The sequence below is a fragment of the Dama dama genome, chromosome 5, assembly GCF_033118175.1.
Source record: "Dama dama isolate Ldn47 chromosome 5, ASM3311817v1, whole genome shotgun sequence".
NCBI lineage: Eukaryota > Metazoa > Chordata > Mammalia > Artiodactyla > Cervidae > Dama > Dama dama.
The window spans coordinates 76,231,265-76,245,586 of NC_083685.1; the positions used below are offsets into that span (position 1 = coordinate 76,231,265).

General features: G+C 46.2%; 1 protein-coding gene across 5 annotated transcripts in view; it reads right to left on the reverse strand.

Annotated features, from left to right (window-relative positions):
• The window catches only part of MMD (monocyte to macrophage differentiation associated), a 64,151-nt gene that overhangs the window by 23,616 nt on the left and 26,213 nt on the right, over positions 1-14,322 (reverse strand). For 2 of the 5 annotated variants that reach the window (XM_061142575.1, XM_061142577.1), the window contains exon 7: positions 7,882-9,839. The exons of the other annotated variants lie outside the window; for them this stretch is intronic. In XM_061142575.1, the coding sequence (XP_060998558.1) occupies positions 9,639-9,839 (201 nt within the window). In that variant the 3' untranslated portion in view covers positions 7,882-9,638. Of the gene's footprint in view, positions 1-7,881; positions 9,840-14,322 lie in introns of those variants that run through there. 5 annotated transcript variants of the gene reach the window in all.

Consider the following 14,322-nt stretch of genomic DNA (forward strand, 5'->3'; position numbering starts at 1 on the left):
GGTCCCAGGTGGTCCAGTCTCCTAATCTTGATGAGTTTCTCGGGCCCTTTAATCCTATGGTTTTGTGGCGGCTCCTCCCTTGATTAGCAACTGTTTGAATCTGCTCTTTGGAACTCAGAGAAGGTCATGGAGGCTGGAGTCTTGCCTACAAGAAATGGTGTACAAAAAGGCCATTGTGCCTGGGAGTCCCACAGCGATCTGCTCAGCATCACGCCCTCTCTCTTCTCCCGAGAGGTTGTGTACAACAGGCCCTTAGTAGGCAACCACACAAGCTGCTACTGTCTGCCGTCAGCATCATCTTCCCTCCAGAGGCCCCACGCGGCATTTCTTAGGAGCACCCATGCTGTTTAGGAAACCTGTCGGACTCTCCGCTGCCACGTGCCCCTGCTCATTCTTTCCCCATGCCCAGGATATCATCTCTCCCCTACCCTATCTCTACCCACTGCCCCCTCATTTCTCATCTCCCTAGTAAGTCCCCACACACCCTGCAAGTCTCAGCTGAAACTGTCTACGGGGAGGACTTCAGACTCCCCTGGGCAGGGTTAATCACTCCTCCTCCAATAATAGCAGCCAATACAAACACTGCAATTAGGTTGTATTATAATTACTAATTTGTTCCCAAGTCTTCTCCCCAGGAGAACATGGGGGCCTGGAGGGCACAGACTCACCTTATTTGGTGCCGTTTCCCGAGCCACTGTCACACACCAACACAGCCCAGGACCTGGTGAATGACGGAGGGCTGCAGGCAGCCCCGACACTCCGCGCCAAAGGAAACGTCTCAGTGGGCAGGTGTCTCACTCCTCACCCTTGCCTGGGAGGCTGGGGAAAGCCTGCTTCAAAAACACCCGACAGATTTGAACTTCTGAGCTTCTGGAGTGGAGGGAGGCTCACGTCCTCTCAGGGGTCACACCTCTGAGAGCGGAGTTCACACAGGCTTACTCTAAGGCGTGCTCTTCCAAAGCAACAGCTGATTTTCAGACAGAGAGTTCGAATCTGGCCCAGCAGATGCAAATCTACTGCTCTGAACAAGGCAGCTGTTGAAAGGCTAGTTAAAGCAGCCATTTCCTACCTGCCTGCTCACACTGGCATGATCACTGGCCACCGTCGTTTGGAAAGTGCCAGAAAACAGGCCAGCAAAACTCCACTAAGGCCTTGGAACCAGATAAAGGAGTGGAGCCCCGGGATCATCTGCCTGAGTGACAGGCAGGAGTTTTGTCTTTTTATAGCATCCGCAGTAGGAGATCAGCCTCTAGCACAGATCTGATACCCATGAAACAGTTGATAGTGGCTAAGACATGAGTTGGATCATAAAGAAAGCTGAGCACCAAAGAATTGATGCTTTTGAACTGTGGTGTTGGAGAAGACTCTTGAGAGTCCCTTGGACAGCAAGGAGATCCAACCAGTCCATCCTAAAGATCAGTCCTGAATATTCATTGGAAAGGCTGATGCTGAAGCTGAAACTCCAATACTTTGGCCACCTGATGCGAAGAGCTGACTTATTTGAAAAGACCCTGAGGCTGGGAAAGATTGAAGGCAGGAGGAGAAGGGGGCAAGAGAGCATGAGATGGTTAGATGGCATCACTGACTCAATGGACATGAGTTTGAGCAAGCTCTGGAAGATGGTGAAGGACAGGGAAGCCTGGCATGCTGCGGTCCATGGGGTCGCAAAGAGCTGGACAGGACTGAGTGACTGAACAACAGACAGTAAAGAATCTGCCTGCAATGCAGGAGACCTGGGTTTGCTCCCTGGGTCGGGAGTATCCCCGGGAGAAGGGAATGGTTACCCACTCCAGCTGGACACAACTGAGTGACTAACACTTTTATTTTCAAACACCTGATGGATGAACGTGCAACTTCAGTGGGAAAGAGACAAGGTGGAGGAGACATTGTATATTGTAGTTAACAGTAGGTCTTAATTTTTAAAAGTTTCCAAGTTGTTTATCTGTGGCTGCCCTGGGTCCTGGCTGTGCTGTGGCGGCTTCTCTAGTGGGGCCCAGGCTCTAGGGCACGGGGCTCAGTAGCTGCGGCCCATGAGTTTACTTGCCCCGTGGTGAGTGGGATCTTCCTGGACCAAGGACTGAACCCATGTCCTCTGCACTGGCAGGTGGATTCTTAACCATTGAACCATCAGGGAAGTTCCTAGGCCTGATTCTTTAACAAGCCATCAAATGTGGGTCTCATAGGTGAACCTCTGAAGTGGCATGTGCAGCAGCAGGTGGGCACCAGACTGCTGCCCGGGAGCGTGGCCCAGTCAACTGGGGGCCTCTGGGTGACTAACTGGAGGGTGCATGTTCCCCTCTGGCACAGAAGGAGAATTGTTTGGCTTTCCTTGCCCACCCTTTGTCCACATGCTTTGGATCTGTTTCAAGAAGTATCGAATATTTAAAGAACATTGGTAACAGAGGGCACGAAGCCACTAGAAAGCCAAGGGTGACCACATGCCTCAGTTTAGCTTCAGCCACAGTCCCATGAACTTTTAAGAGCTAAAAACGGCAGGAGACTTTTTAAGAGCGCTACTAACTGTTCCTTCAGGTTGCTTCTGTTTGAAAATCTCTGCAGGTGGGCTATAATCATTTTAAAAGCTCAGCCATATGGGAAGGAAGCTAGCATTTGTCTAGTGCCAGTCATATGCCAGAATGCATGAACTAGACACTTCTGGGGTATCATTTCATCCTGGGGCTGCACCCCGAGGGAGGCCCTGGACCCCTTCTGCAGGTAGGCATGGAGGCTCCAAGGTCACGTGGGATTTACTTAAGCTCATCTTCGAGGGCCAGTCTGTCCCAGGCTGGCTGATCCATGCCAACTCAATACGCAGCTTGCAGATGAGATCGGAAAACACTCATGTTTTAAAAGAACCAAATCTTTTTGAGGGATAGCATTTCCTGACCTTTTCGGTGGCTGACATTGTTTGGGTGTCGTAAGTCTGATCTGGCACGGAATAGCAGGGGGAGCTGCAACCTCTCCCAGGTGGGGCTGAGAGCGTGTTTCCCAAGGCCCTCTGAAGCCTGGCCAGTTGCTTTGCCTTGGCTTCCGAGTGCAGGGAAAGTCTGAGGGACAGTGAATTGTGTAGGAGAACGAGAGAGCTGTTGTGTTGGACAGGCTCCTGATGGGAATAGTTTTGACTCGCTTTCCAAGCGGCTAGACTGCACAGTGGTACTGCTTCTTGGAAAAATCATCCCGCTGATACATCACAGGGAAGCATGTAGGAGGAAGAGGCGCAGAATGTAAGAGGTTGGCACTGTCTGTTCCGACTAGCAAAAGCAGCAGAAAGATAGGAATGAAGTAATTCTAACCTTGTTAAACTAAAAACATTTCTCGGGTCCTCTTGGGAAACTTTATTTTGCTTCCCAAGGAAGGAAGTGAATTGGCTTCTTCGAGGTCAGTTTCATTTGGAAATTTTCCTCTTTCACTTTCCATTTAATTGGCACACAAGAAGAGTAGACATAACCTGAAAATGTCAAGCAACAATCTGGAGGTTTGGAATGAGTCTCATTTTTAAAAGGCTTCCCTAGTAGCTCAGTTGGTAAAGAATTCGCCTGCAGTGCAGGAGACCCCGGTTCGATCCCTGGGTTGGGAAGATTCCCTGGAGAAGGGAAAGGCTGCCCACTCTAGTATTCTGGCCTGGAAAATTCCACGGACCGTATAGTCCGTGGGGTCTAAAAGAGTCAGACAGGACAGAGCGACTTTCACTTTCACTTTAGGTAAAACCATTAATAAAACTTTGACCCAGGGATTGCACTCTTGAGAATGAAAACACTTAAGACTCCAGGATCCCTGGGTTTAACCTGGCTCTAACACTTATTTTGAGCAAAGAAATTCATTTATCTGTGCTTGTTTTCTAATCTGTAAAATGGAGATAATAAAATTACCTACGCATAGGTTTTATGTAAAGAGTGAGATAATCCACAGTACCAGTCCCCCAGACATAGGAAGTATTCAATTGTTTCTTATTATTATCTCAAAGACCCAGTCACAAATAGGGACAAAACTTTATGCAAAGCTGTTCATACAGCACTGTTTACAGTAATGAAAAATCTGAATCTAAAAATCCCCAATTAGGTGAATGACTAAACAAAATAGGTTGCATGTCTGGTCTGGAAAGATGATGGAGCCATTAAAAATTTTGGCTATGAAAGCTATATAATAATTTTTTAAAATGTTTATAATATAATAAGCAGGAAAAAGCAGTTACATAATTGCATGTGTGGCATATTTACAACTGTACAAAACAAAAACCATATTCCTTAAATAGCTGGGAAAGAATGGCAGGAAATGTATGATAATGGATTAGGATGAGCCAACTCATTCTAATTGAGTGCAGTCTGCACTGAGGCTCATGGGCTGCAGAACCGAGTGTTATTTCAGTTTATTATTACATTCAGGAAAGAGGACCAGAGGGATGCAGGATAGGCAGAATAGCTTCCCAGACTTTTATAAACTTGGTTTTAATTGGAGGATACTTGCTTTACAGGTCGTGTTTGTTTCAGCTGTAGGACGTGATCAGCCAAAGGTACACATGTGCCCCCTCCCTCTGGACGCTCCCTCCCATCCCCCCGCATCCCTCCCCTCTCGGTGGTCACAGAGCCCTGAGCTCCCGTTGTTCAGCATTCCTGCTAGCTGTCTGTCCTCCGCAGGTCGTGTCTGTGTCGGCCCTCCACGTCCGCACCTCCACCCCTGCCCCACATACAGGCTCATCAGCACCGCTTATCTAGATTCCATATATATGTGTATATAGGGGAATACAATATTCCCCTCTTTCTGCCTTACTGTACTCTGCACAATAGGTTCATCCACCGCAGTTCAACCGACTCAAATTCATTCCTTTCTATGGCTGAGTAATATCCCATCGTCTATATGCACCACAACTTCTTATCCACTCATGTGCGGACGCACCAGGCTGTTTCCATGACCTGGCTATTGTACACAGGGCGGCAATGAACATTGTGGGGCATGCATCTTTTAAATGATGGGTAGTGGGTCCTCTGAACCCTTCGGTAATCAAGCTGGGGTTTCCCCTTATTTAGGACACGCTGTCTCCTGCTTCCACGCCAGTCTCTCATCAGCTTTTACTGTGGTTGCTATGAATGTTCTGGCGGACCCTTGGTCAGGGAAGCCAGCGAGGCCAAGGAACGGAAGTCAGGCTCCGGCCAGGCCGTGAGAGCCGCATCGGCTTTCAGGGACCAGATCCACTGGGTATAAACAAGTGTGTCCTGCAAACACCTTGATGCTCAATCTTTCTCGTGCACGACACCACCCTCCAACCTGCCCCTCCCTTCCCACTCTCACCCCCTGGCCCGCTTTCCACCTCCGCTGTGAGGGTGGCGCTGGGCTGCGGACGGAACTGGGTGAAACTCAGCTCCCACCTGCAGAGGGGCGGCCGGGGCCACACAAGGGGCAGACAGACAAACGCTCCCCAGGGCCAAGGGCGGGGCCACAAAGGGGCGGCGGAGCCGAGGCCCAAATGGGAGGGCGCTTGGGGCCAGCACCTGGGGGCGCTGGTGGCGGTCTGGACCCAGCAGGTGTTCCCAGGGCAGGGCACTGGCTGGGAGTAAAGGCCTTCCAAGCCGAGGAAGAGCGGGTACAAAAGTCCAAGTACGAAGGCGCCTTGGGGCACGGGGCTAGTCCCTGGGGTTCGGTCGGGGAAAGAATAAGGAAGAGTCAGCATTAAATTAAAAGACGCTTACTCCTTGGAAGGAAAGTTATGACCAACCTAGACAGCGTATTAAAAAGCAGAAACATTACTTTGTCAGCAAAGGTCTATCCAGTCAAAGCTATGGTTTTTCCAGTGGTCATGTATGGATGTGAGAGTTGGACTATAAAGAAAGCTGAGTGCTGAAGAATTGATGCTTTTGAACTGTGGTGTTGGAGAAGACTCTTGCGAGTCCCTTGGACTGCAAGGAGATCCAACCAGTCCATCCTAAAGGAGATCAGTCCTGGGTGTTCATTGGAAGGACTGATGCTGAAGCTGAAACTCCAATACCCTGGCCACCTGATGCGAAGAGCTGACTCATTGGAAAAGACTCTGATGCTGGGAAAGATTGAAGGAGGAGGAGAAGGGGACGACAGAGGATGAGATGGTTGGATGGCATCACCGACTCAATGGACATGAGTTTGAGTAAACTCCGGGAGTTGATGATGGACAGGGAAGCCTGGAGTGCTGCGATTCATGGGGTCACAAAGAGTTGGACACGACTGAGCGACTGAACTGAACTGAGCATGTGATGAGGCCAAAGAAGGTGGCCTGAGCCATACAGACCAATACAGCCGTCTGTGGCAGTCCTGAAGCAGGGGAGAGACATCCTCATTCTTTCCGGGAGATGACACTGTAAGCGTGGAGGATGAGCTCGTCTGAGTGTGACCAGTGGCGGGCACAAATGAGGAAGTGGTTACAGTAGTCTTAGAATCGCCATCTAGGGCTTTGTAAGGACCTGCAGCGGGAAATGGGGTGAGGAACCAGATCAGGGAGCTGGGCCTGAGGTGGAGGTGATAGCTCTGGCTGTCTGGTTCAATCCGGGGGACCTGGGGGCAGTGAGAGAAATCAGGATGCAGACAGCTAGAGCCATGCCATTAACCAGGATAGGACACTTTAGAGAAATGGCTTTGGTGGGGGAATGAAGATAATGCCCTCAGCTTGGGACTGGGAGAGTAAAATGTGCTGGAGGTGGGGAAGAGGCAGTTGATTTAGAGAGATCTGGCCTTCAGAAAACAGTTTAGGCTGGAGGTACTGATAAGGATTGATGCTTTCAAACTGTGGTGCTAGAGAAGATTCTAGAGTGCCTTGGACTGCGAGGGGATCAAACCAGTCCATTCGAAAGGAGATTAGTCCTGAATGTTCATTGGAAGGACTGATGCTGAAGCTGAAACTCCAGTACTTTGACCACCTGATGCGAAGAACTGACTCATTAGAAAAGACCCTGATGCTGGGAAAGACTGAAGGCAGGAGGAGAAGGGGATAGAAGATGAGATGGTTGGATGGCATCACCAACTCGATGGACACGAGTTTGACTGAACTCCAGGAGGTGGTGATGGACAGGGAGGCCTGGTGTGCTGCGATTCATGGGGTCGCAAAGAGTCGGACACGACTGAATGACTGAACAGTTGATAAGGAAGGAGATACACAGAGTGAGCAGATGCTCCAGGAAGAGATGAGGTTACCCTGGTGGACTAAACAACAGAATTCGAAATAAAATCTCAAGACATCCAATCTTCAAAATTAGATTTGACAGAGGTTTGCCTGAGGGTTTATTGAGGTTCTAAACTGCATGAAAATTGTTTTCTTTTCCATATGCATGCCTGATGAGTTCTCAGTTCAAATTTCTTGATCCATTTGTTCTTGCTGACTCTGACAGTGCTATGATACAAAGTGAACAGGAGGCTTCAGACCTGGAGAGAAGCTGGGTTCCGTTCCCAGCTCCCTGAATGAGCACGAGGCAGGTAAACCTGACTGTTTCTTACCCTGCAGAAGAAGGAGAAATCCAACACTCACAGAGTTGTTACTCACTTACAGCATGTGTCTGCTTGGTAACAAAACAGCTTGTAAGCTCAATCTTATAGGATATTATATAAACTAAACCAAAAGGCTTTTCTGGGTAAAGATATATCATTTATAAAATGTATAATCCTTAGGCCCAGACTAGCATATTTTAAGCTGAAAATGTGGTTTGATTTTAATGTTTGCACTGGTTCTGGCAATTCGATTATCAAAAAGTGGACAAGAAAATTCTATATGACAAGGTATATTTGTTTTTCTTCCCATCCTGAGTTTTCAAAAAAGAAAAAAAAAAAAAAAAAGGCTAGTATACGAATTACATATGCTAGATGAGCTCAGGCGTTCAAAAATGCATTATCATTTTCACAGTCATCTAATTTAGAGACAGTGGAACAAGTCCAAGTAACAATTTTATTTTAGTTTACAGCACAATTTTTTTACATACATTTTAGTGGTTTTGACAGTGGTACTTTTGAGCAGACTTCAAATGAATCCACAAAAGTTAATACACTTAAAATTAAATATACACAACAAAACAAGAGGCATCCAGATGTTCAGAATCATGCAGAAGGGATGGTTTGGTTGGTGTTTTCACTGGGTACCTTGCCTATTTGGGGTTGCAAAGACTTGGACATGACTGAGCGACTATCACTTTCACTTTTGCCTATTTAAGAATTCACCAGCAAAAGGCAGTTCTTCTGTTCTTCATTCCCATATAATTTATCAAAGTCAGAGTTCTAAACATACACACACACACGCAAAATAAACCCTCCTTTAAGGCTACATCAGTACAAAATTTCAATGAACTGAATTCAATATACTGTCAAACTAACAATTCCAGTGATCAAATCCATCACCAGGAAACAGGCAATATCAGCACCAGATCTAAATGCAAGGCTATTTATTAAAACACCAACAGCAGATTAACCAAAAAGCAACTATTATGTTAATCTTAATATAAGACATTGAAGGAAAAGCAAAAACAATATATTAAATATCACTCCACTGAGCCAGGATATAACTGATGGACAAGAGATACATGAGTTTGCCAAACAGTGCTTTAAATACTTTTCTATGAAAAAAGTGTATCAGGAGATGCAAAGGAAAAGTAGAAATGTGAATTTATGCATTTGGCTCCACAACTTAAAATGACTATCAAACTGGTAATATAAAGCTAAGTGACAATAACTTAACCACTGGGCACCAGACAGGCATGACCACTATTCACTGTAATTCATAACGCTCTTCAGGAGTGTTCAGTGGATGGCCCAGCCAGCAATCCTCTCTTAATACAGACTAGATACTCATCTTCTGTGGGAAAAGACCCTGAAGGAGACATGGCAAAGACACAGAGAAAAAGTTCAATCTTTTGAAAAAGTTAGTGATATCAAAATACTTTTCTATTGCTGGGAAACCAAACTAGGTCAAATACGTGGCCCAAAGCAGCACAGAATTCAGAGTCAGAGGTTGGCAGGAAAGTTTTGGAAAACTTGCAGTTTTTAAAAATTGGCAATTTCTCCATGCTTAATAAAACTATCAGAGAAGAGGTATAATGTTTGTTCATTTGTGGAATGTTGACAGATTGCTGCAAAAATTCACATGAATGAAGAACCGCAGAGATGCGCTTCAATGAAGTATTTTTTAAAAATTTACAAAAAACTGAAGTTTCTATTTAAAAATAACCACGTATGCCAAGATGAAATATGGTAAAAAGTAGTGTAAGTTCTGTTCATGATTCTTTAACAGCTAATGGGAAAGTGATAGAAATAATTTTCTCTTAAAAAGAAGTTTCGTTATTGCACTGACTTTTACAATCTGACCTAGTAATTTAGAAAAATCATGTAGTAAAATCTGTAAAATTAAAATACAAAATTCTGGTTTGTAAACATCAGTTGGCCAAGTCTCTCCAGAGTCCTTCATGATAGTGGAATGGAATGAATAGTTAATTCACTACCTTATTTACTTGCTGTGAGGGGGAAAACTCCAGAACACAGCTTTCATACTTTCACAGTAATTATATTCAAAAGATATAAAGAAAGTCAGTGCAGTTGTCTTCTTTTTTTCTTCCTCTGTGCAATTTTCAGCTCTTATCCCACTCCTAAGTGCCATAATTGAAATAATACTGGTTTGGAGACCTAGTACAGATTGATCATAAATGTCGCATAAAGTCTGTAGGACTTCGGTAAAGGTATTTCCAAATGGCATAGTAATGCACTGCAGCTGCCGTGGCCACGAACAGGTGCCAGATGGCATGGGCAAATGGAATGATGCCATCGCTCTTGAAGAACACAACTCCCAGGCAATAAATTAAGCCCCCGCAGGCAAGTTCATGAAGTCCATCCGTGTTGTTCTGTCAACAGAGGAAAAAAATGAAAAGGTCTTGATGTTACTCTGATATGACCGCCAAAAACATCCCTGCAAATGCCCCCTAAGTCTCCTGATTTTCCAGACAACAAAGCAGCTCTGCAGACAGACTCCTTATCTGGAAACACGAACTACACTGAAATCGACCTGGATTACCCTCTGAATCGGCCGTCTGGATCTCACCAAGCAATCAGGTTATAGGTCCTGTGGCAAAAAGCAGCATCTTCTGCTCATCTGTAGCTTGTTTAAGCAGACTGCAATCGCATCTAAAATGAATGGTCATTCATTTTAATAAAGTACAGTCCCTGGCTTTCATCTTTCTCTTGAGGAGCCTTCTTCCCTGCTAACGTACACTCAAGCCGCTCTGCTTATAACCCACATCTCCAGCACGGTTTTCACTCCCTTTGTCTTCCTCAAATTCTGTTCTACATGAACCGCTTTTCTCAGACCCTTCCTCTGCTTCTGGGAGCTTGTGGCATAGCCATTCAGAAAACCACTGCTAGGAGTGACCTCTGAGATCATATAGCACAATACAGTTCCTAACCTTCTAGATGCTCCAGGCCTTTTTGTCTTTGTGCCTGGGAGTTTTTTTAGCTCAGCAGGAAATTAACAGTCAGGTGTGCTTTAGCACAAAAAGCAGACTTTATAAAGTACTCTTGGTTTTCAAAGACCTTGACTCATCTCCAAATGAGACGGGGCTGTGTGAATGACAGGCGAAGAGAACAGAGGCAGGGCTCAAGATGCAGGTGGACAAACTCCAGGGTCTCTGGAGACGAGGAACCAGAAGGTCTCAGGTGCTGCAGGGTGAGTGGGAACCTACAGCAGATCGTGCCAAGTCTTGGAAGGGATGACGGTGTGGGTGTTCCAGAGGCCTGGGCCCTGCGGCTGCGACCTTGGGAGCCTTGGAGCAGGTCCCCATGGCAAGTCCAACAGGGGACGTGGGGAGCTCCGGTACTGTGGCCTGTCTGGGCCGAGGCTAGGGCAATGGCCACGCTGGACACAAAGCCAGGCATGGGGACCCAGGCCGGGGTGGGGGGGTCAGCCCCATTTTCAAAATTCACATGAGCACCGTGGTGTTTGCAGGATCAAACAATGAGGAAGGAGACTCCTCAGACCACTCCTTAACCTTGGTAAAATGGGACCTCAGTCAGATTTCATTTTATTTAAAAAGTAAAGCATAGCAAAACAAAACACCAGACACATTTATTACTTCTTAGAGGTCATAAAGCAATTAATATACATTAATAATACAAAATTCCCTGTGTATGTGTATTAGGGACATTTTCTTTAGAGAGGGTTATGTTTTCCTAAGGGAGGGGTAGGATTCTTACAGGAGCATCTGACCCCCCAGTTAAGAGTCACTCATCTAACACAGCCTCCTTATTTTAGAGATGAAGAGACTGAAGTCAGAGAAATAAGTACTGCTTTATCAGCTTTCAAAGAACCAGAACATGGTTAATCTTAAAACCAGATTATGTCTGCTTCATTATCAACACCATTACTGTGTTTCTATGTCCCTATTAAATGTTTGAAACATTCATTTAATCTTCACAACCCTAAACTAGGTACTATTTTTATCCCAACTCCACAGATGAGAAACCTAGAATATATAGAGGTTAAATAATTTACCCATGGCCACGGAGCTTTTAAGTATACCAGAATCAGGATTTAAACCAAGACCAAGGTGTTTTGTTTCCTGAAGTTATAGTCCTTTTTGTGGGAGGGAGGAAGGTCTTTTAAAGATTGATGATTCACTTATATAGTGTAATGCATAGATATTAAGTGGACTGTAAGGTTTTGTGAACTGCACACTTCTATGTAACTCATATCACCCTTATCAAGATACACAAATATCCTAACATTCCAGAAAGTTCTTTGGTACCCCTTCCCAATCCTAGACAACCCCTTCCACTAAGGCAACCACTGTTCTTGTTGCTATTATCACAGACTAAGCCTCTCCATTCTAGAACCTCACATAAATGGAATTATACTGTATGTAGAGTTTTGGGTCTGGCTTCTTTTTTGCTCAATATAATATTTTCGGTGTTAGTGGTGAAGAACTCACCTGCCAAAGCAGGAGATGTAAGAGGTGTGGGTTCACTCCCTGGGTCAGGAAGAGCCCCTGGACGAGAAAATGGCAACCCACTCCAGCATTCTTAATTGGAAAATCTCATGGACAGTGGAGCCTGGAGGGCTACAGTTCATGGGGTTACAAAGAGCTGGACACGACTAAAGCAACTTTGCATGCAAGCACACACATATATGCATGCAGGTGCTAATGTATATAAGTCATTCATTCCTTTCTATTACTTAGCATTTCACTGAATTTAAAAAAACAATTTGTTTATCCTTTCCATTTGGGGGCTATCATGAATAAAATTTAATACTTATACTGTTTTACAAGTCCTTTTGTAGATACATGTTTTCATTTTTGCTGAACTATAAATATATGCTTAATTTTATAATAAACTGCTAAGCAAATTACTGAAGTGGTTACATTTTATAATTTCCCCAACAATGGATCAGGGTTCTAATTATTTCACATCCTTGTTGGTATTTGGTGGTGTCAGCCTTTTTAATTTAACTATTCAGTATGGTGTGGTGGTAAGCTTTTAATTTTCATTTCCCTGATTTCCTAGATGACTGGTGACATTGGACAGTTTTTCAAGGGTTTACTGGATACTTGTATTTCTTTTTTATTACTGATTTAGAGTGCTACAGTATTTCATACACATCCTTTGTCAGATACATAAAGAGAAAGCAAATAATTTCTCCCAGCCTGAGACCTATTAAAGTTCACTGAACTTTTCTTCTGCAGTATCCCATCTATTGTTGTGATCTTGCTAGGATCACATGGAATACTCGTTTTGCTCCGCGTGGTCTCTCCATTCTGGCTGGTTGGAACTCTGGGGTCTCCAGTACTGGGCTCATTCAGTAATACCCACTTACTTCACAGCCTTTCAATAGCTATCTTCAGCTAGGGTATGCAGCGTCTTGCCTTGCACAAATGACGCTTAGTGTCGGGGCAAGGACTCAAGGAAATCCCTTTGTAGATTTCCAGAGACTCTTCCCTGTGAAGCTCCCTCGTCTCCAGGACCCTGCCCCAGCCCGGGGAGCTGAATTGCTGGTTTGCTTCCTCCACCCAGACAGCTGCTCCTGGACTCCACACAGGGAGAAAACTGCAGTGCATTTGAAGCTCATCTTTTGGTTTCTCTCTCCTCAGGATCATGGTCCTCTATGTCTGTGTCCAATGCCAAAAAATTGTTGTTCATGCACTTTACCCACTTTTATTGCTCTTTGTGGTAGAAGGGTGATTCTGACACCCGTTATTCTGACTGCAACACTGAAGGTCTGAGTCTTCATCGTCTGTACTGTTCCTCTTCCTTCAGATGGCCCGTGTGGTTCCTTTTGACCTGGTCTCTGTCCCGCTCACAGGTTTCATCACAGAACTTGTGTTACCTGCACGGTCACACCCCTCACACATATAAGTACATTCAGATGCTCCGGCTTCCCCGTCTCCGGGACTTCCTTCACGCCGTGTCCACACTCCGGGACTTCCTTCACGCCGTGTCCACCCTCGGGGACTTCCTTCACGCTGTGTCCGTCCTCCGGGACTGCCTTCACGCCGTGCCCGTCCTCCGGGACTGCCTTCACGCCGTGCCCGTCCTCCGGGACTTCCTTCACGCCGTGCCCGTCCTCTGGGACTTCCTTCACGCCGTGCCTGTCCTCTGGCACTGCCTTCACGCCGTGTCCGAACTCGGGGACGTCCTTCACGCCGTGCCCATCCTCCGGGACTGCCTTCACGCCGTGCCCATCCTCCCGGACTGCCTTCACGCCGTGTCCATCCTCAGGGACTTCCTTCACACTGTGTCCATACTCTGGGGCTGCCTTCACGCCGTGTCTGTCCTCCGGGACTTCCTTCACGCCGTGTCCATACTCCGGGACTCTGCCTTCACACCGTGTCCATACTCCAGGACTCTGCCTTCACACCGTGTCCATACTCCAGGACTCTGCCTTCACACCGTGTCCATACTCCAGGACTCTGCCTTCACACCGTGTCCATACTCCAGGACTCTGCCTTCACACCGTGTCCATACTCCAGGACTCTGCCTTCACACCATGTCCATACTCCGGGGCTGCCTTCACGCCGTGTCCGTCCTCCGGGACCTCCTTCACGCCATGCCCGTCCTCCGGGACCTCCTTCACGCTATGTCCATCCTCCATGCCACTTGCACAACTCTCATCCCTTGGCTCCTATTAGTCCTGAATCAGCTTAAACAGCACGTCCTCTGTCACCTCTGACAGGTGCTCCCAGAGCAGCCTGCACCTTCCCCAGTCAGAGACATAAAACTTGATGGCCACTTCTCATTTTATATGAACTGTATTTTTCTGCTTGATTCCAAGTTCTGTCAGGGCAAGGGTGGGAATTTTCCTGTTTGATTAACATGAACAGTAGTCACCTGTTATTG